We start from the raw sequence: 21,980 nt of genomic DNA, 5'->3' as shown, positions 1-21,980 counted from the left end.
GCGCCCCATCCCTTTTTTTGTTTTTAAAGATTTTTTTTTTTTAAGATTTTGTTGAAATAACTTTTTAAAGAGCATTTAAGAGTCTTGGAATTAGTGTCAAAGGGCACATTGTCAGTCTGCTGCCCGGTTGTTGTTCAACTTTACTATACTGTGAAGAGTGTTACTTGTGTACTCTTCGTGTGAAAATACATACTATTCCCATTTCCTGACAACTTCACTAGCAGTGGGTCACATTTATTTAAGTAGAGCCTGAATCTCTTATTTCAAGCTTTAACAAAATGTCACTGAGCTGTACTAGAAGCAGTTGTGTTCTGATATCATTGTTTCATGAGATAAGGTGTACTCAGATCACCTTTTTTTTTGTTTTTAAGACTTAATTTATTTATCTGACAGAGCACAAGCAGAGGGAGCAGCAGGCAGAGGGAGAGGGAGAAACAGGCTCCCTCCCTCCTGATCAGGGAGTGCAACATGGGACTCGATCCCAGGGTGCCAGGGTCATGACCTGAGCCAGAGGCAGATGCTCAACTGACTGAGCCCCCTAGGGGGTCCCTCAGATCACTTTTTTTTTTTTTTAAAGGTTTCTTTCTTTCTTTATTTGACAGACAGAGATCACAAGTAGGCAGAGAGGCAGGCAGAGAGAAAGGAGGAAGCAGGCTCCCTGCTGAACAGAGAGCCCGATGCGGGGCTGGATCCCAGGACCCTGGGACGGTGACCTGAGCCGAAAGCAGAGGCTTTAACCCAATGAGCCACCCAGGCGCCCCCCTCAGATCACTTTTGTAATGGCCTGCAAGTACACAGAAGTCAGGGTGTCCTTGGAGACTGCTGAGAGTCATCACAGATAAAAACTGATTCCTGGGTGTCTTTGCTTTTGTTAGGGAAGGGGCACCAGAAGGCATTTGGGATAGATACAATTACATAGAAAACTGACCTAAAGTTTTGGGAGGATTTAGTCTCTCTTGCTTATGTTTAGTCCCTGATGTAGCTGGTGAAAGCGTTAATGGCTGAGCTTAACTTCTTTCCCAGTCTGTGAACCAGAAAGTCCAGAACGACGTGGTGTGCTTAGGGACTCTTAGGACTCAGTGCTAAGCAACAAGACACGGGGAATCGGGGCACTCTGATGACTTTCTGAGTTAAAGACAGTGTGGCTCGTTGTTTGTGTTTCTGGGTCATTGCTAATTCTTGGTGACAACACCATACGCACTTTTAGCTGTAGGCGTAGAAACCAGTTTCAGAGCTCGTATCCCACCTTTTGCTTCTCTGATCTGATGACATAGTTGACAGTGTTGACCTTTTCCCAGGCTGGAGGCAGGAAGATGGTGAAGGAAAGACGTTTTAATGGAACGAGAGGTCTTCTTGTGGGCTCAGCCTTTGCGTATAGACGGTTCAGGGAGTCAGGCTGTGACTGTAGACCTGCACGTCTACCTGTAGGGTGACCCAGTCCTTAGAAATCAGGTCCTGGAGTCCTGTTGGCCTCTGTTTCTTCAGACTTACGTTTGTTTAGCATTTGTTGTGTGTTAAGAAAGGACGTGCGGTGACAGGGTCCGCCTTCAGCCAGCTACTGGGATGATGGGAGGAGGTGGCAAGTGTTGAACCCCAGATGCGTGCCAGACCCTCCTCATAACACTAGGACTTTGTGCACGTGGAGAAAAAATTTTGACCCAAAAGTGTGGCACATATTCATGGGATGAACATTAAGTGTTACTCTTCCCCTGGCCTCACCTTATGAATAGCCGTCAAGCAGTCCTGGCCTGGAATCCCTGCCTGTAGGGAGCTGGCATGTTCTCTGTCTCCGCCAGCACAAGGCCACTCAGTAAATGTTGGCTGCGTTTATTTGAATTCACTTTTCCTAACCATTGGCTGGGAGATGTTCTGAGGGATGGGAATATAAGCTGATCTGGGGAGAGAGGAGACCTGTGGCTTTGGCTTGGATCTCTGTTAGACTGGCTGGGCAGCCCTTCTGAAGGTAGAAACTAGACATGCTTGTGTAATGCCCGTTCGGCCGGAGTGGGCTTCCAGCATGGGCATTTCCTCTTCTAATGTCAGGAGTCACGTACTGGCTGTGTTTACAGAAGCTTTGGAGCCAAGTGCCCTTGTTTGTGTCCTGTCCTGAGATCAGCAGGTACCTGAATGTCCAGGATATCCTGTAAGGACACGTCCTGCTCCAGGCTAGAAAAGCCCTGTATTTATAGACTTGGTCATCTATGTGCATAGTTTATTCCTGACATTTGGTTCAGAGTTTTAAATTTGGTGCTTACATCCTTTGATGCCCCTGCCAGTAAACCTTGTTCCTGAAGGAAACTGTAATCCTTTTATCCAAATTTAAAGTAGAGATGAGAGGGGCACCTGGGTGGCTCAGTTGTTAGACATCTGCCTTCAGCTCAGGTCCGTGATCCTGGGGTCCTGGGATGAGCCCCGCATCAGGCTCTCTGCTCGGCAGGAAGCCTGCTTCTCCCTCTCCCACTCCCCCTGCTTGTGTTCTCTCTCTTGCTCTGTCTCTGTCAAACAAATAAATAAAATCTTCAAAAATAAATAAAAATGAAAAAATAAAACAGAGATGAGGGACCTGGGTGGCTGGTCGGTTAAACTTCTGCTTTCGACTCAAGTCATGATCTTGGGAGCCTGGGATCAAGCCCCACGTCGGGCTCCCTATTGCATGGGGCGTCTGCTTCTCCCTCTCCCTCTGTAGCTCCCCCTGCTTGCGTGCACTCACTTGTGTGTGTGCGTGCTCTCTCTCTATTAAATCAATAAAATCTTTTAAAAAATAGAATAGATGAGACGGTATTCCTGGTGGTAGGGGATGAGAATTTCTGGGCTTGTGTCTGTGTTTTGTTATTTTATTTATTTTTTATTGTGAATCATTAACCAGTTAACTAGATGCTTGTTCTGGGGACTTTGGCCACCATGCCTCAAATGCCTGTTGCCATGGCGCATAATTGCTCCCCGCCTTCCAGGTGACGAGGACAGCAGAGTTGGGGGAAGAGGATGAAAGCAGTCCGAGTGTTTCTGTGTGCTGTCATGACTGGTAGCTAACAGTTTGGGTTCTGATGTCTGCTGATGCATGGCCCTGGTCTGCTGTTACTGGCTGGAAATCGGAAAAAGTGATTAGGCGAATCACTTCCCCTTTTGGGAACGATAATAGCACCTACTTCATGGGGTCTTTATATGATCAAATGAGATCCAGGAGGGAAAGTGTGTAACATGGTACTTCGCACATATTAAAAGCTCTACCAGCTCTAACTCATAGCGACACGTGCCCACACACAAAGATTTGTCGTCCCCATAACGAGAACACTACGGAATTCAGTAGTCTTGCTCTCCTGTGTCTGAGGAGACCCAGGAGTGATGGGAAATTTCTGAGTGTGTTGCTTTGTGTTAGGAGGGTCTTTGCCTTTATATAAGAATGGGGACATGCGGGACTATGGGAAGGCACACATGGCCTTGTCATCTGTGGCAGTGGCACCTCTGCTGTGGTGATTGTTCAGTGCCCAGGTCCTCCGCGGGGGAACTCTGGGAGTCCCGGCCACCTTGGCTTTGGTGATCGCTCAGACCTTGGTTAGCACATCCTCGTTTGGGGCCACTGCTCTCTTTCTGCACTCTGGGAGCATGCCAGGTGCATGGGAGTACCCAGAGGGGTGAACCCTAGGACGGCTCTACCCCCCCCTGCTTGGGGCCTGATAACCTGACTGAGACCTTGGGGACCATGACCATTTCTACCTGTGCCATGCAGTGTACTTAGCATATCCGTCCTAGCACGTCAATGATGTGCCCTACGGTTTAAAATGCCGTCCGGTGCGTCGTCTAGCTCATGGCAGACTCGTGCCCTACCTGCCTACTGGCTGGCAGATCTTGAAAAGGATGGGCCTATGCAGTAGCCTTGATCTCTGTAGCCTCTGCCTGGGCCCTGGAGAAACAGCAGAGCAGCTTCCCTTTGTCTGGAGCATCTGGCTTAGATGCCTTTTTAAAAAAAAATAATTAATTAATTAATTAATTAATTAATTGTTTGAAAGGTTTTTAAAGTTTTTTATTTATTTGACAACAGAGATCACAGGTAGGCAGAGAGAGAGGAGAAGCAGGCTCCCCGCTGAGCAGAGAGCCCGATGCGGGGCTCGATCCCAGGACCCCGGGACAATGACCTGAGCCGAAGGCAGAGGCTTTAACCCACTGAGCCACCCAGGCATCCCTGGCTTAGATGCTTTTGATAGGGAGTTTTCCCAGTGACATACAGGGTCCCCCACTGCCATCGTTACAGGTCAAAAGAACTGCACATGTTGTGGGATTCCACGAGGCATCGAGTCCCCTCCCTGAGTGTCCTGGAGACATAAGATGCACGTGTATGGAGCATGGAAACTGGTTGGTTGGTAGTGGCACGTGTTCTTCACCTTCCAAGGGTCACTGGCAAGGTTTTTAAGAGTTTGGGTCCCGGACCCGACTGCTTGGGTTTGAACTCCGTTCTCCCTCCCACCTACCAGCTCTGTGACCTTGAGCAAACTACCTAACCTCTCTGTGTATTCATGTTTTGTGTTTTTAATTTTTTTTAATCTGTGGAATTTACTTGTAAAGGATTAAATGAGCTCCTGTGTGTCCTGGCCTGGAAGGCGTGTGGCACTTGGCAGTTGTGACAGTTGTTACAATGAAGATAGCAGGTCATTGTCCCTCTCTGTGTCTTGTTTCCCTGTTGCGGGCCAGTGACTGAGGAGCAGTTGGGATACACTGAAGCAGCGGGTGGCTGGTTTGCTTCAGTCATCTGACAGGCGAGGCTGCTCTGGCCAGGGCAGTGGTCCCCTCCCCTCTTAAGGTGATGGTTGGTGGCTTCTTGAGTGCCTAGCCACTGGGTGGTCAGGTGTGGGTAGGCGGGGCCAGGGATGGGACTCCTGGAAGTGGCGCCCTTGACCCCAGTTCTTTCTGCTGTTTGTGCCCAGGTGGCAGGACCATGGATAGCTCCACAGGAGGCAAGGCTAGGCCTGAGGCTGGGGAGGACAAGGAGGGATTCCTTTCCAAACTTAAGAAAATGTTTACCTACTGATACCCAGCCGAGGTAGGAGAAAACCCTGAGGTTTCTTCCCCTTTGTTTCCCTGTGAACTAATCCCTGTTATCCCTCACTTTAACCAGTGTGGTACCCTGCTCCCCACTCCCAGCCTTGGAAGAGGTGCCGATCTAGGTGTGGTGCATCCGGCGCTCCTCAGAACCAGGCCTCCCAGTCTGTGCAGATGCCGGCATCAGGGCTAGGAGGCAGTCCCAGCCAGCAGCGCCGGGCTGAACCAGACCACCCCAGCCGGCCTCTGCCATGTCCACTTCCTGGAGAGGTTGTGCTGGGGGCTGCCTCATAGCCCTCCTTCCACCAGCTTCTGGGGGCTTGCATCCCACAGTAGTGGGAACCAGGCTACCCACGGTCACAGAGGGCGAGTCACAGCAGAGCCAGGCCTAGAACTCAGATCTTCCCAGCCTCCTGACTCAGCGCCCATCCTGCCTGGGAGGCTCAGGGCCACGTAAACCTCAGGGGGCTGCCAGGAGTCACGCTTGCTCACTGTGATGTCTCTGGACTCGCTTTTTACTTGTTCTGGTCCCTGGTGGCTGGGACTCCTGGTGCAGCTCCCTCCCAAGGATGACAGAAGCCCACCCACAGGGTGTCATCCTCCTGGGATGCTGGTGAAACGTAACCATTTGTGTCTTGGCTTAGGAAAACGGTCCACTGGAAACTAGGCCGGGAGCAGCTGCCCCTCCTCATGGCCAGGGCACCAGAAGGATTCCAGAACAACAGCACTGAGCCCCTGCCCGCAGAGGCCCTGGGCCGCCTTGGCAACAGCAAAATCATGTGACAACACACGTCTCCATGGAACGGTCACAGGGGACAACCTGTGAGCAGTAAGGTGTGGCACACGTAAGGGATGGTAGAACTTTCCTGTCCGTGGGTAGGTGACGTGGCCTCTTCTGGCTCAGGCGGAATAAAACAACTGGACACTTCTTGCAGAGCTAAAACTCTAATTTGGAATCAAATGTGGAGATATTAGTTAAAGAATTAAAGGCCATGCTTACAGCTTAAAAATGAAGCCTTAAGCTGCACCGAGTCTTGAAATGATTAATTTCCCTCTCAGCAAACCTCCGGGAGGTTCTGGAATGAGTCTTTCCTGCCAGGTTGTCTTTCTGAGGAACCTGGGCCTGCATGCCCCACCACGTACGTCATCCGCTCTTCAGCAGGGACGTCCTATTCTCTTCGTGGAGTGAGTTTTAGTTCCCAAAGATCCCAAGCAGCTGGAATGTGGGCACTTTGGGGCCTGGGGAGGCACATACCAAGGGCGTCCCTGGACATGCCATTCCTGACCATGTGGGCTGTGATCTTTATTAGGATGGATAGTCCTTCCTTCCATCCCATGTGGGGTGGCCTTTCGACCCCAGCTGTTGAGTTTTGTTGTTCTAAGCCAGGCGTCGAGTGGGGCTCCTGCCCTTCTGCTGGACCAAAGGTGGTCACAGCTGCAGCCTGGGCCCAGCAGGCTAACGGCCTGTTACCCCAGAGCCCTGGACCCTTTGGCTGCCAGGGGCTTGGTTCTCACCACTCACACTGTTGACATCTGTTTTCAGAAGTATGTGTAAATTATTCAGTGCTGAGAGTCATCATTTTCTGTAGAAATGTTTGTTCAGAAAAGGAAAGCACAGTCTGAGCAATTGAAGGTTTCACCGTCCAGTCAGAGCAAAACACACTGTCCCCTAGCCTCGGTTTGTAGGATATGCAGGCTCCGTGTTTCCAGATCCTCCTCCTGTGGTAAGACAGGCTAATGGAGAAAACTTATGAATAGTTTCCTTTTTGTTTTCCTTCATAATTTACTAAAATAAAGTATCTATTATTATCTGATCTAAGAATGTAAAATGATTCTGTATCAATGTAAATAAGATTACTGCCAAAAGATATTTAAAGCATAAATTGTGGTCCTTTGTTCTTTGAAATTTCAGAGTTCATACTGCTTTCTACAGGGGACTTACCAGTGGGGTTGCTGGTATGCCATCTGCAGACAGGGCTGTCCCACGTCACCGCGGGCCATCCTGGGGCTGGCTGGAGAGTTAGCTGGCCTCGTCCACGGAGTCCCACTGGCGCAGGAGCACATGCACACTGGTGGCTGGGTGGTGCTCTGACAAGCACTGACCCGCCAGCCCAGATCCCAGAACAGGGAGCTCGCCATGGGACAGTGTGCTAATTGGAGTGAATGTTCTGAAATTCAGTGTAACTTTTTTGGGGAGCCCACGAGAAGATGTGCATGTCACTGCCTCCCTCACTAGATTTTTTTTCCCTGTTATTTTCAGAGGAACATTGATTTTTTATTAATTTAATTTATTTGTTGCATTAAAATTTTTTCTCATTGTAGTTTGACTAGTCAGGGCTCCCAGCCGAGGCTCAAAAAAGCCCCAATGCCTGGCACAGCCAGGAGACGTCTCCTCTTCAGCTCTACCCAAGAGGGCGTCACTGGAGTTCCGACCAGTGCTGCCAGATCATCTGGGGCTTTGGGAGAGAAGCTGGGCATCCCGGCTTTGACGTGGTGATTTTAGTTAATTCATTTTGGGGATTACCTGTGCTCTACAACTCACCCATTGAAAGTGTACAGTTTAGTGGATTTTAGTTCAATGTTGTGCAACTATCACAATTTTAGAAATTCATCACCCCGAAGAGAAATCCCATGTCCATCAGCAGCAGTTACTCCCCATTTCCCCAGGTCCCCCAGACCCTGGCAGGCACGAATCTACTTCCTGCCTCTATGATCCGCCTGTTTGGCACATTTCATGTAAACATGATCATACAATAGTGACCTCTTCTGGTTCTTTCTGGTTTCACTTACTATAATGTGTCAAGGTTCATTCATGTAGCATGAATCAGTACTCCTTTTTATGGCTGAGTAAATTCCATTCTGTGAATAGACCACGTTTGTTTTCCAATCATTCCCTGGTAGGCATTTGGGTTATTTCCAGCCTTGGGCTGTTATCAGTAACACTAGGAAAGCTGTCTCATTTTAAAATGTCAGCAGCTCTTTATATAAGGTACTTAGGGGTCAAGCTTATAGATGCAAAGTAGAATGGTTCATGGGGAAGAGAATGGAAGTTAGTGTTTAATAGGAACAGAGTTTGGGAAGATGGGAAAGTTCTGGAGGTGGACGGTGGTGAGGGCCACACAACTGAATATAATCCACTGAACTGTACACTTTTTAATTTTTTAATTTTTTTATTTGACAGAAATCACAGCTAAGCAGAGAGGCAGGCAGAGAGAGAGGAGGAAGCAGGCTTGCCGCCGAGCAGAGAGCCCAATGCAGGGCTCGATCCCAGGACCCTGGGATCACGACCTGAGCCGAAGGCAAGAGGCTTTAACCCACTGAGCCACCCAGGCGCCCCTGAACTGTACACTTAAATGTGACTAAAACAAGGGGCACGTGGGGGACTCAGGTAAGCGTCCAGCTCTTGGTTTTGCCCCCCCCCCCCCATGATTATCTCTGCCCCTCTTCTCTGCAGCCGTGTCAGTCCATAACTATTCGTGCATATTTGTATCTGGCTCTCCCACCAACCTAAGCTCCTCAGGGCAGAGAGCATCACCTTTTTGGTTAATGTATTTAGGTTGTCTAGAGCTTTCTCCAGTAATCAGTTAATGGATCTTATGCATATGGTAGGACTGCAGGTACAGAGGGTTGGGTAGGACAGAGGTTATGCAAATCTGTAGAGGAAGAGCAGGCCTGCCATGGGACCTCAGGTACATGACCTGTGTTTTCTGGGCGTTGATCTTCCTCTTCTCTGAAGTGAGCGGGAGAAGTGGAACCAGCCCTGCCATCGCAAGCCCGAGCATACACCGCCAGTGAGACCTCGCTGTCTCTTCCTTGGCTGTGCCTCCAGCCTTTGCTCTAAGCCGCGCGTCACCTGTTCTCAGCGGTATGCAATCATGGCGACCTCTGCTCTAGTCTGCCACTGCCCTCCAGATGTTATGCCCTGCTGTTCTGAAGACCATCCAGATCTCAGGGCTGCCGCAGCTGGGGAGACATGCCATCCCAGAAGGTGATGCCTTTGAGCTCCAAGAATGAATGTGCAGTTGGCCTCACTAGCTCTCTGGACGAGAAGGCTGGGTTTGCCGGGCTGTCACCAGGCAGCGCTTGTGCCTGGCATGAGGAGTACCCCTGTGCCTGGACTCTGCACGGTCCAGTGTAGTCCAACCGGCAGTCAGAGCTGCTTCTCTGGGCTGTGGTCACAGCCCTCCAGCCCCAACACGGGAGGGGCGCTGGGTCCCCACCACTTGATGCTTCCTGTTGGAATTTTCATGCCCCAGCAGCTGCACCCCAACCCCGGTCCCTGAAACAAAGCTCTCTTCTTTTGGAACCCAGCTGTGAGAACAATGGCCTTTATTTAAAAAGTAATTTTTTATGTAACACAAGAACGGATCACTGTGACTGCACCTCCCCATCCCCTGAGACGGGGCTGAGAGGCGGCAGGGTCAGAGCCCAGCAAAGTCTCCTTTGTGCTGCTCCAGCCACTGGTCTAGCGTCCTGGCCTTGGGGTTGAGTCTCAGGGTCAGTTCAATGTCACGGTCAGGTTTCAGAGCATAGAAACGGAACATGTTGGCCAGGTCCCGGGCACCAGGGAAGCCAAACTTCTCATAGTCCTCCGGGGTCACCTAGAAACAGAGGGGAGTCTGTCGGGCCTGTCAGCATCTCCGACACCCTGGCTGCAGGCAACCCAGTCCCAACCCAAGTTCTTTCCAGTAAGTTCATCTGCAAACCCTTATACTAAAAAGGTTAAAGTTCAAAAACCACTGTTTTAAGTCAACTTAAATCCTGTTCTTTCCTTTTTTTTTTTTTTTTAAAGATTCTATTTATTTATTTGACAGAGACACAGCGAGAGAGGGAACACAAGCAGGGGGAGAGGGAGAAGCAGGCTTCCTGCTAAGCAGGGAGTCCAATGCAGGGCTCAATCCAGGGACCCTGGGATCGTGACCCAAGCTGAAGGCAGATGCCTAATGACTGAGCCACACAGGTGCCCCAAATTCTGTTGTTTGAAGGGTCGCCTGACAGGTTCAGTCAGAAGTGTGTGCGACCCTTGATGTTGGGGTCATGATTCAAGCCCCATGTTGGGTGTAGAAATTACTTAAAAAAAAAAAAAAGTCATAAATCCTTTTGAGTTCTTTTGAGATCATGAGATGTAAACTTCTCAGTCCTTTCTAAACCAGAACTCTGCAAACATCACTTTCTTGCTCAAAAACCAAAGTTGTTGACCCTTCCTGACCAAACAATTTAAACTCAGCTCCCAAAATCCTCCACGGCTGCCTCAGACCCTTCTGTATTTAGATGTAATAATGCATGGCCACTTAGGGCACTAAGGAAGCACTTACACTGATTACTCTGTTCAATCCCAACAACCAGGGAAGGAGATACTATTCATACACCCATTTTATAGATGAGGATACTGAGGTACAGAGGGTCAGGGACTGTGCCCCAAGGTCATGTACTGGTGTATGTTAAGGGCTGGGAGCAGGATTTGAGTTTAGGGGGTCTGACCCACCTGAAACACACACTGCCATGGCCTCCCCATCATTGCTCTGCATGAATCTGCAGCTCTGTGGGTGGTTTTTGTCTTTTAATAACTTGGGAGTTTCCCAGATTTGCTTTATTTTTTTTTTTAAACATTTTATTTTTATTTGACAGAGAGATCACAAGTAGGCAGAGAGGCAGGCAGAGAGAGAGGAGGAAGCAGGCTCCCCGCGGAGCAGAGAGCCCGATGCGGGGCTCGATCCCAGGACCCTGAGATCATGACCTGAGCCGAAGGCAGCGGCTTAATCCACTGAGCCACCCAGGCGCCCTCCCAGATTTGCTTTAATGTCAGTCTTACTACCATAATGGGAAGGCCAAATAAGAAACAAGGCACCCGAGGGTCTGAACAGGAAGACTGAAGGTCAGCAGGGAGAGAGGGGGCCGGAAGGCTCCTGCCCACCCAGCCAGGTCAGGAGATGATTGGGGCCCATCTCTCTGGTCTCCTACCCCTTCCCTCCCTCAAGCCACACCCCAGAGAAGCCCAGCACCCCCGTGTGTTCACACCTCGCCTTGGACCCTAGTATCCCCTCTTCCTGGAAACCTTCCTCACTAGTTGGTTCACTGCCTAAGCCAGGAATCTCTCTCAGCAGACACACTGGGCGCATGACAAATGCTCACGGTGATGAAGTCATCATTTGCCCACAGTGACGGGGCAGCCCCCATACTGCTTCCCGACCACCCATAAAGCCCCCACTGGGGGGTCACAATGACCAGAAAGGGGCTGCCAGAGCCCCTGGTGGGAGCTGGGGCGGCACCCATCTTGGGCCCTGGGCCCCGGGCCCCGGAAGCCCACCTTGGCATCGCGCACGGCCTTCCCGGTGTGCTTGGAGAGCAGGGCGGCGTATTCTGCGGCTGTGTGCTTGCAGGTACTGAGCCCAATGTTCTGGCCGACATACTCTTCCGGCTTCTTCAGCAGGCTGAGCACCACGGGACCCAGGTCGGTCACAGATATGCCATCCATGGGCACATCACCCATGGGCAAGCCTGGGAGGGGAGGGAGGAGGAGGGGTGTCCCACCAGCCCACCACCAGGACGTGTGCACAGGTCAGCGGCCCCGGTGTCTGGGGTGTACGAGCAGCCACAGTGGGGTTGTCAGGAAACGGGATGCCATCCGAGCTCCGCCACCATGGCCCTTATTTACGCCCTGAGCCCTGGTCGCTCCATTTAGAGTGGGGCGAACGCCAGGCCTGCCCACCCTCTCGGGCCAAGACAGGACCGGGAAGGAAACGAAGGGGCTGCTCCCGAGCCGCCCGTCCCAGTGCACTCTGTGGCCTCTGGAATTCCTGACATGGAAAGCTGACTACACTAACGGGAATGCCGGAGTGCTGAGACCTTGGCCCAGAGTGGCACGTAGCAGGTGCTCCTTAAATAGGTGGAACTGGTGGGTGACTTGACCTGCCAAGGTGGTCTGGTGGGTCCTGCCACATTCCTCACCCAGAAGGGGCCTCCGCAGCTGCCCATTCAGGTCAGCCAGAGACCTCGTGCACTGAGCTCAGCCGGGGATGGAACAGGAGCGGTACCCCCGGCCAGCTCGGCAGACTAAAGGGCAATGCCAGCGAGCCAACACTAGGTCCAGACTGCCTGACCCTGCTGTCCTCGCATGGGGGAGGGGTGGCCGGCTGAGGACACTGGCCAGGCACAGGACATGAGCTGCCGAAGGCTCCCTGCAGCCCATTTACAGACTGAGAAGAAAGTGCTTTCCTCCTTTGTGAAACCTACTACTAGACCTGATCTTCCAAGTCCTCTCCTTACTCCTGAAGGAGAAGTAACAGGTGTGCTCGTCTCTGTAACAGACGAAGCATCGCATCACTGCCTCCCGGCAGATTTTCTCATCGCCCCTGCAAAAGTCGCACTGTTACGCCCATTTCACAGAGCAGGAAGCAGAGGCCCAGCGAAGTTACATGCTTTCTTCAAAGTCACGGGCCTAACATGAGAGAACCCAGGCTTGGACCCAGAACCATTTGAGGACAAGCCTGTTTTCTACAACACCCACAGCTCCCCTCAGTGAGAGCAGACGCTCGAGGAAGGAGGAAAATCACTCACTCAGCAAGTAGCTCTTTTCATCAGGGGTTTTCTGGGGCAGGAAGTAGGAGAGGAGGTTCTCAAAATAGCAGGGCAGCCGTACGCTGGTCATGGGAACTCCGATGTCCCGGAAATATTCCTCCACCTCCCCTTTGCCATCAAAGTGGCCTGCTGCCAGTCTCCCGGCCGTCAGCCTCCTGATGTTCTCCAGGCCGCTGTAGACCACGTACTGAAGGCCCAGGTGCTTGGCCAGATCAGCCAGCAGCTTTCCCTGGTGAGCAGGAAAGGAGAAACCACAAAGCTTAAGAGGGAAGATGTGTGTCCGCAATCAGAGCCCTGGCTCTCCCGCCCCCGGTGCCGCTGTGCCTGATGCTAAGAGGCCGCCACCACTTCACCTCTTCTAGAATGATGCCCACACGTGGTGCCGCGCCCTCTCACATGCCACTGTGAGCCTTCTATCTTAGCGTCACTTCTCAAGGTCACCCGGGGGGGTTGTACTTCCCAACATGCTCAATGGCGGCCCACCCATGTGCACTGTGACAGGTCGGGGTAGGTCGGCTGCCTGGGAGAGGGCCGCACAGGGCCCTCTCACCTCTGTCTGCTCCATGCAAAGCTGCCATCCTTGCAGGGCCCTAGCAAGCCGCTAGGGAGGTGGCACAGCTTAGATGAGACACACCCACTGCCAGGGGGTCACACCAGCTCTGCAACACACTAGCTGCAAGATCCTGGACCAGGGACCTAACCCTCTGGCAGCAGTTACACGGGGACAGGCGCAGTGCCTGCCAGATAAGGATGCATGGGGCTTCAATGGCCTCCAAAGATACGTGCACATCCTAACCCCCAGAACCTGTGACTGTGACCTTATTTGGGAAACGAGGTCTGCAGATATAATTAAGGAACTTAAGATCATCCCACGTGGGTCCTCAATCTGGAGACAAGGGTCCCTATAAGAGACTGAAGAGGAGACACAGAGAGGAGAAGGCCACATGAAGGCAGAGGCTGGGGGGAGTGGCCACAAGGAAAGCCAGCAGCCACCAGACACTGCAAGAGGGAAGGAGTGGAATTGTCCTTAGAGCCTCCTTCTGAAGCCTCCTTAATTGTGAACTTTCTGGGCCCCTGTTGTTTTAAGCCGCTCAGTGTGTAACGACGGCCATGGGACATGAACGCAGGCTTTCGGGATAATGAGCCAAGATTGCCATCCACCAGAAAAGCTGTCCTCTCCACTCTGGGATGCGCTTCCATGTAAGATGTATTCAAAGACAATGTCAAGGCTAAAAACAAGTTTGGAGACCAGTGGTCCAGTCCAATCTTCCTTTATCTCAAAAAAAAAAAAAAAAAAAAGCCCTTTTTTCTAACAAAGCCCAGGGTAGGGAAGGCCCATGTCCAAAGCAGGACCGTGGCTGGTTGTGGACGATGCAGGGCTGACAGTTGGGGCCTCTCCTCTGCCACCACATTCCACAGACCCCTGAGCACCTGTGTGTGACAGGCTGTGTGCAGGTGTCCCCACCTTCAGTGGGACAGAACGATGGCCACGTCTCACCTTCTCTGTCTCCTACCCCTCCTCCTGCCGCCTGGCCTTAATAACCAACTAACTAGAAAGAATGTGCATGGAAAACAGAATAAACCAGAACATACAACACTTCAAAGGGGACACGGGGAACTTCTGGGCTGACAGAGATGTGTTCTGACTAGATTGGTAATATGTGAATATATTTATATTGATTTTATCAAATAGGACAATGAAAATATGTGCAACTTATTATCAGGAAATGATAGGTCAACAGAGTTGGTTTTTAAGAAAGTGTGAAAAGTTAATGGATGACAAAGCAGATGATCAGTTGCCTGGGGCTGGGGGCCGGGGGGACTGGGAGTCACTGCTAATAGGCACGGGTTTCTTTTCAAGGTGGTAAGATGTTCTGGAATGAGGTGGTCATGATGGCTGTACAGCCTTGAGAATAAACACTGAATTATACACTTTGAAGTGGCAAACTCTGGTGCCTCAATGACATTGAAACAAAAGTCACTGCAAGAGGAAGCAGCGGCTTCCCGTGCTCATTCAAGTCCTGGAGGACTGCATGGAAGAGGAGGGACAAGGCCCGCAGCGGACCATGGTCACAGGTAGGGTCAGCCCCTCTCTAGCAAGCTGGAGCTGCCTCCCAGGGAGTCCCTTGTCAGATGCACTACTCAGCCTCCCACCTGCCCTCACCTGCTTGACCTCCTGCTCCTGGCTGCAGTTTTCCCAGTAGTTGGTCACAATGAAGGCAGCGTGGGCCCCAGTCAGGGCCAGCTCCATGCTGGCCGCGTCATCCTGGTCTCCCCGTACCACCTCTGCACCCTGCAGCCTCAGCTCCTTTGCCGCCTTCTGCCCAGGGTCCCGCGTCACCACTCGAACCCTGAATGTCCCATCTTCCAGCAGCGTCCGGGCCACGGAGCCTCCCTGAGCACCTGTGAAGAGTCAGAGGTGGGACCTGCCTGGGGGTCCTGCTGAGAGGAAGCCCCAGTGGGAACGCTCCACGCCAGCCACGCACCCACTTTTCACCTGTGAGCCTCCCTGAACGCCTTATGCCATCCAAAAAATAACAGCTTTGAGACAATTCACTCACCTTTGAAAGGGTACATCATTTATATTTATTTTAAAAAGTATTTTGGAAAATCCATATACCAGTGGGCTGATTTTACCCAAAGTAAACAAAGACTTATATCGGGCAGCTGAGACTTCTCCCACCGGACATGCGTCATGCTTGCCTTGAATTTCACCAGGAGGACTGCTTCAGGTTAACTAAATACATAAAGCGTACAGTGTGGTGCGGTTTTTTTATATATATATACGCAGAGCATGCAACCATCATCACAGTCAACTTTAGAACATCTCATTCCCCCCACCCCCGAGAAAACCCATGCCCGTCAGCACTCACTTCCAATCACCCTCCATCTCAGCCCTGGCAACCACTCACCTACTTTGTCTCTGTCCATCTGCCTGTCCTGGACGTTTCACACAAACGAGGTCATTCAATATACAGTCTGCCGTGGCTGGCTGCTCTCACTTAGCATACTGTTTTCAAAGTTCCTCCATGTTTTAGCAGGCATCACACCTTCTATCAAATGTTTAAAATGCATTATGGGGCAGCTGGCTGCTTGGGAGGTAGAACATGCAACCTCAGATCATGAGTTCAAGCCCCACGTCGGGAGTCGAGTTTTTACTTGTACAAAATGAAGACATAAAATGTATTACGAGGGGCACCTGGGTGGCTCAGTGGGTTATGCCTCTGCCTTCAGCTCAGGTATGCCTCTGCCTTCAGCTCTCAGGGTCCTGGGATCAAGCCCCACATCAGGCTCTCTGCTCAGCGGGGAGCCTGCTTCCTCCTCTCTCTCTGCCTGCCTCTCTGCTTACTCATGATCTCTCTCTGTCAAATAAATTAATTAATTAATTAAAAAAATGTATTACGATATTTATTTATTTTAATGTATTACGATATTTAGCGCATACATAAAGGGATGTCAATACCCATGTACCCATCCTTGCCTTAAGAAATACAGTATTAACCTCCACCTTCTTCTTTTTTTTTTTTAAAGACTGAGGGGCACCGGGCTGGCCCAGTCAAAAGAGCATGAGACTCTTGATCTCGGGGTCATGACTCTGAGCCCCACTTTGGGTGCAGAGATCACTTAAAATTAAAAAATAAACCTTTAAATAAGTTTTTTAAATGACTGAGAAAATGACAAAAAGTAAAATCATCAAAAGGAATAAAAAGCATAAACACACATATAAGAAAAGAGGCTGTAGGGACGCCTGGGTGGCTTGGTCGGTTAAGCCATGATCCCAGGGTCCTGGGATCGAGTCGCGAGTCGGGCTCCTTGCTCGGCGGGGAGCCTGCTTCTCTCTCCACCTCTGCCTGCCTCTCTGCCTACTTGTGTGCTCTCTCTCTGTCTGTCTCTGACAAATAAATAAATAAAATCTTGAAAAAAAAATTTAAAAAAAAAAGGAAAGAGGCTGTAGCACTATTTGCAATAGTGGAATTTTTTTTTAATTTTTAATTTTTTAAAAAATTAAAAAATTTTTAAAGTTTTTATTTATTTGACAGCGAGATCACAGGTAGGCAGAGAGAGATAGGAGGAAACAGGCTCCCTGCTGAGCAGAGAGCCCGATGTGAGGCTGGATCCCAGAACCCTGAGATCATGACCTGAGCTGAAGGTAGAGGCTTAACCCACTGAGCCACCCAGGGCTCACAATAGTGGACATGTGTAGACAAATGACATGTCCTTGGATAAAAATCTGGTTAAATAGTTGGGCTCTCTGCTCAGCGGGGAGTCTGCTTCCCCCTCGACCTTTCCCATCTGCTTGTGCTCTCTCTCAAATAAATAAATAAAATCTAAAAAAAAAAAAGAATCTGGTTAAATAAGTGATCGATCCATGCCAAAGTGATTAAAAACAATGTGGCAGATCTGTATGTTTGACTGGGACAGGTGAATTCAAGCTCTCTTGGAGTGGAAAAGGTAAGTTGCAGAACTACAACTACCCTCACACGGTACTGGTGGGAATGTAAAACGATGCAGTCGCTTTGAAAAACAGTCTGGTGCTTTTTCAAGAGGCTACACACAGGTTATCATGTGATCCAGCAATTCCAGTCTGAGCATGTACCCCCCCAAATTAAAAACGCGTCTACAGGAAAACTTGTACATGAATGTTCACAGCAGCATTATTCACAATGTCCATGAATGGATGACGGGATCAACACAATGTGATCTACCCATAAAATGGGATATTATACAGCTATAAAGAGGAGTGGGAGTACTGACACATGCTACAAAGTGGGTGAATCTTGGGGCGCCTGGGTGGCTCGGTGGGTTGGGCCTCTGCCTTTGGCTCAAGTCATGGTCTCAGGGTCCTGGGATGGAGCCCCAAATCGGGATCTCTGCTCAGCAGGGAGCCTGCTTCCCCCCTCTCTCTCTGCCTTCCTCTCTGCCTACTTGTGATTTCTCTGTCAAATAAATAAATAAAATCTAAAAAAAAAAAAAAAAAAAAAAAAAATTCTGTCTTTCCCTCTCTCTGCTTCTCCTCCCCACCCCAACCCAAACAAATAAACAAACACCCAACCTGGATGAACCTCAAAACCATGATGCCAAGTGAAAGAAGCCAGACACAAAAGGCCACATCCTGCATGATTTCATTTACAAGAAATGTCCAGAATGGGCAAATCTACAGAAAGTAGACGAATGGCTGCCAGGGGCTGGAGAAAGTCAGGAGAAATGCTAGTGGGTATGAGGTTTCCTCTGGGAGTGATGAAATGTTCTAAAACGGACTGTGGTGATGGCCACAGAGCTCTGTGAATATACTAGACATGAACAAAATAAACAGTTTAAATGGATGAATAGTGTGGTCTATGCTTTATACCTTTTTTCTTTTTGAAGATTTTATTTATTTATTTGACAGAGACACAGAGAGAAGGAACACAAGCAGGGAGAGCAGGACAGGAAGAAGCAGGCTTCTTGCCAAGCTGGGAGCCGGAAGTGGGGCTCGATCCCAAGACCCTGGGATCATGACCTGAGCCACCCCTGCAGCCCTGTGCTTTATACCTTAAGTTGTTCTAGGTTCTTAAAAACATATACAGGAAAGAAAAAACAAAAACAAAACAAACAGATGGGGGCAAAATAAGGCACTCTACCATTAAAAAACAAAAAAAAAAAAACAAAAAAAACCCAAAAAGACCTTTGTGTCCCTAACCTGTCTGGTAGGATAGATACTCTAGACACTTGATGACAGTGATGGATGGGGTTGCCAGGACGGAGGTGGGAGGGAGATTTAGTTTCCATACTATGTGCTCGTGCCACGGACTCCAAAACGTTAAAGTAATTAATTTTTTAAAAACGTTAAAGGGCGGGGGCGCCTGGGTGGCTCGGTCGGTTAAGCGTTTGCCTTCAGCTCAGGTCACGATAGGTTCCTGGGATCGAGCCCCACATGGGGCTCCCTGCTCAGCGTGAGCCTGCTCTCACTCTCCCTCTGCTGCTCCCCCTGCGTGTGCTCTTTCTCTGTGTCAAATAAATAAATAAATAAAATATTTAAAATTAAAATAAAACGTGAAAGGGAACGTGCGCCCAGGTCCTGCCCCCGCCAGGTCAGGGATCGGAGATGCAAGACCCTCCTCCCCCCAGGCCCCAGCCACCCACCCTGGGGACCTCTGCCAGGCCTGGCGGGGTTCTGCTCGCGCTCGCTCACCTGTGGCTCCAAACACCACCACCAGCTTCTTGTCCCCCATGCGAGCGGGAAGTGCGGCCTCAGAGGCCTGGGGGCCCGGCGACGCGTGGGGTCGGCGATGGGGGCACGGGTCCCTCCTGGGACGATTCCGCGCGTGCACCGCGTGGGCGCAACCGGCGCCAGACCCCCAGACCCCCACTTCCCCCAAGGTGGCCCCCGGCCCCCGCAACCTCCACGCCGCAGCCGGAGCGGGAAACTGCAGAGCTGGAACAAAACACCCGGGACCTTGTGGCCGAGTCCATCGCCGGAGGGGTGGGTGGGGAAGTACCGGTAGAATCTGCGAGAAGACCAACCCCACCCGCAGCTCCACCGATGCCGTGGCAAAGCCCCCACCTTCCAGGCGGTCCTGTGAGAAGGTACCCAGGCCACACCGCTTCGGGACTCCCAGCGTCCGGATCCTGACTCCGCGCGGAGATGACCCGCTACACCCCGTCGGCGGGGACAGATGGTTCCTCCCGGCTCGCTCTGGCCGCGGCGTGCGTCCGCGCAGCGCAAACCCTTCTCTGCTGCGGAAAACCCGATTTGCAGAGCTCCGGGCTCTCCGAAGTGCACGTACTGAACCGCCTGGCGGGAGGCTGGCTGTGAGGCCCGCGGAAGCAAAAAACAAAAAACAGAAAACACGCGGTTTAATCTCGCATGAACATCTGAACTTGCAGATATGGGGTGTCGCCTTAAAGATAATTAAATAGCATTTAGGACTCTCAACCCCAAGGCTCTGAGTTCTTGCAAGCCTGACTCATCTCTGAGGTTGCTACTAGTTGCACGGATTTGAGTTATTTTTAGCAGAAAAAGTGGGATTTCTTTGTATTCAACCAAAACTCAAAAATGTCCGTGTCGCTCCTCTCCTGAAAACTTATTGCTGGGTAAGAATTTTTTTTTTCTTTCACTCACTTATTCATTTCAAAATGTGTATTGACCTATCCGGGCATGCCAGCTTCCTAACTGCAGGCACATCTCTGTGTTCACTGCTGAATTTCCAGCACTTAGGAGAGCACCTGGCACGTAGGCACTCAATTAATATTTGCTGGTGGATTGGTTGTCTAAACATGTAGACACTGGAGTTCTGGGAAAATCCTACTAAAACTGGTGCTGTTTACCCAAATCTAGTGGAAATAACTTACAGAGTAAAGTGTATTTTATTTATGTAAATTACTGGTCTTTGTTATAAAATGCAAGTGTTTATTTTAATACATGTTATGTTTCCTCGTGTTTGTATTTATAAATGAAGATTTCATATATGTGTTCATCTTGCATAAATCTTTTGCAGTCTCCTCCACGCCCTGTTATGTTATGCCTCTGTGCTAAGACTGTAAAGTTTGCCTGGGTAGGGTTCACCCCGTTAGATAGGGCTAATTCTTACTCATTCCTTAAGACTCCACATATGTACATCACCTCTGGGAAGCCCTCTCAGACCCCTAAGCTAGGCTAACTACTCCTGTTCTATTCCCATCTCTCTCCCTCTGCTGAAATTGTCTACCATAGTAGAGAGCTGCTTCTTCTTTTTTTTTTTTTTAAAGATTTTATTTATCTATTTGATAGATGAAATCACAAGTAGGCAGAGCAGCAGGCAGAGAGAGAGGGGGAAGCAGGCTCCCCACTGAGCAGAGAACCTGATGTGGGGCTCGATCCCAGGACCCTGAGATCATGACCCAAGCAAAAGGCAGAGGCTTGGGTGCCTGGGTGGCTCAGTGGGTTAAGCCGCTGCCTTCGGCTCAGGTCATGATCTCAGGGTTCTGGGATCGAGTCCCGCATCGGGCTTTCTGCTCAGCAGGGAGTCTGCTTCCCTCTCTCTCTCTCTGCCTGCCTCTCTGTCTACTTGTGATCTCTCTCTGTCAAATAAATAAATAAAATCTTAAAAAGGCAGAGGCTTAACCCACTGAGCCACCCAGGCACTCCAGTAGAGAGATTCTTGAGAGCTGACCTCTGTTATGTTTGTCTCTCTATCTCTTCCTTCTGGCACCGTATCCAGCACTTACTAGCAACTCAATAAATAACCTACTAAATGGAATCCAAGTGCTTGTTACTCTGATAAAAGATGAGGTTTTTCTTCAGTCGCATAAGGATAAAGCACAAAACCTGATGTTCCAAGCTCTCCAATTTAAGGAAATAAGTCCAAACAAGAAGGCGTGTAGCAGGACCAGCTGCAGAATTTACAAGGCCTGGTGCAAAACGAAAATGCAAGGCTCCTTGTTCAAAAACCATGAAGAATTTCAAGAAAGTAACAGCAGAACATTAAACTAAGTGTGGAGGCCTTCTCAGAGCAGAACCCTATGCAAATGCTGGGGTTAAAACCCCGGATGCCAACCCTGGTGCCCAGGCTTAATTGAGTAGCATCCCAGGGCCACGATGGGACACAAGGATCTCCACTGCCTTTTGGCCTTGCTGAAACGACAGCTTGGAAATCAGTGCAGGCAATGAGTGACAGAGAATGGCATCTCTTCCCCTGGGCTTCTGGTCAGTGGTGCTGGTGCCAGGGGTCTGGCTGGAAGTGGGTAGGTGTTGTAAACAGCCTGGGCAAAGGTCTTATCTCTTGACACCCCACCCAGTCCACGGCACAGTGGTCCCCTGAGGCCTGAGCAGAAAGATTTGTCTACTGACTGGTGTGCTCAGCTGTGACTCTGCACTTCCTGTGGGACTTTATCTGACGAAGACTTCCTGCAAAGCTCTTGCCAGTTTACCAAGCTCAGTGACATGTGCTAGTAATGATAATGGGGGAAGGGTGTCCTCTGAGCTCCTCTGATGTGTCCAAGAAGCCCCACATTATCTCGTTTGAATTTTATTTATGTAATCTCTAAACCCAATGTGAGGCTCAAACTCAGGAGTCAGGTGCCCCCCCCACCCCATACATTATCTCATCTGAACTCTCAGAGCAACCCACCTTCAATCACTGCTCCTGGATTTAATTCAGTTTTATTGTATGTGTTTAGGGCAGGGGCAGTACGGTGTGTATTTCCAATTATTACTTTTTTTAAAAAAAATCATTCTTTTTTAAATTTGGTTTTGACAGCCAAGTAATATGTAATGCATTTTGCATCTCATAAAAAATTTAAATGGTACAGATGAAGCACAAGTGACCTTCGACCTCCCTCTGACATTCTAGTGTGTCAACCTTCTTGGCCTTTGCATGCATTTTGACATCCAAACATGATCATGTGGA

At 50.1% G+C, this 21,980-nt stretch overlaps 2 protein-coding genes across 7 annotated transcripts in view; one reads left to right on the top strand and one right to left on the bottom strand.

The window, feature by feature from the left end:
- DNAJA3 (DnaJ heat shock protein family (Hsp40) member A3) overlaps positions 1-6,853 on the top strand; it is a 30,378-nt gene extending 23,525 nt beyond the window's left edge. Inside the window, exons 11-12 of one of the 2 annotated variants that reach the window (XM_045993137.1) lie at positions 4,920-5,035; positions 5,679-6,853. In XM_045993137.1, coding sequence (XP_045849093.1) covers positions 4,920-5,023 — 104 coding nt within the window. In that variant the 3' untranslated portion in view covers positions 5,024-5,035; positions 5,679-6,853. The remainder of the gene's footprint in view (positions 1-4,919; positions 5,036-5,678) is intronic. The other variant, XM_045993138.1, reaches the window with a different exon arrangement.
- A 2,493-nt stretch (positions 6,854-9,346) lies between these two features.
- NMRAL1 (NmrA like redox sensor 1) lies at positions 9,347-19,057 on the bottom strand. Of its 5 annotated transcripts, none has more exons than XM_045993142.1 (7): positions 18,785-19,057; positions 15,525-15,662; positions 15,174-15,349; positions 14,777-15,015; positions 12,592-12,841; positions 11,342-11,532; positions 9,347-9,635 (listed from the first exon to the last, which is right to left on the bottom strand). In XM_045993142.1, exons 3-7 carry the CDS (start codon positions 15,190-15,192, stop codon positions 9,456-9,458), a joined length of 879 nt encoding a protein of 292 aa, XP_045849098.1. In that variant the 5' UTR covers positions 15,193-15,349; positions 15,525-15,662; positions 18,785-19,057; the 3' UTR covers positions 9,347-9,455. The 5 variants fall into 5 exon arrangements, with proteins under 5 accessions (XP_045849098.1, XP_045849100.1, XP_045849096.1 ...); XM_045993144.1 differs by having other exon boundaries at positions 15,529-15,662; XM_045993140.1 differs by lacking the exon at positions 15,174-15,349 and having other exon boundaries at positions 15,525-15,665; positions 18,785-19,056.
- Positions 19,058-21,980: the final 2,923 nt, after the last annotated feature.

The sequence above is a fragment of the Meles meles genome, chromosome 21 (genome assembly GCF_922984935.1).
Source record: "Meles meles chromosome 21, mMelMel3.1 paternal haplotype, whole genome shotgun sequence".
NCBI lineage: Eukaryota > Metazoa > Chordata > Mammalia > Carnivora > Mustelidae > Meles > Meles meles.
This window is presented reverse-complemented; position numbering and strand designations above follow the sequence as displayed.

What these genes read in the sequence shown, in the direction of transcription:
- NMRAL1 (XM_045993139.1), bottom strand. Translation starts at nt 18,824, where the DNA reads ATGGGGGACAAGAAGCTGGTGGTGGTGTTTGGAGCCACAG. An exon ending in GGTGGTGTTTGGAGCCACAG is followed by an intron (nt 15,016 to 18,784) that starts GTGAGCGAGCGC and finishes GACTCTTCACAG; the next exon opens with GTGCTCAGGGAGGCTCCGTG. An exon ending in AGGCCGTGCGCGATGCCAAG is followed by an intron (nt 9,636 to 11,341) that starts GTGGGCTTCCGG and finishes CTCTGTTTCTAG; the next exon opens with GTGACCCCGGAGGACTATGA.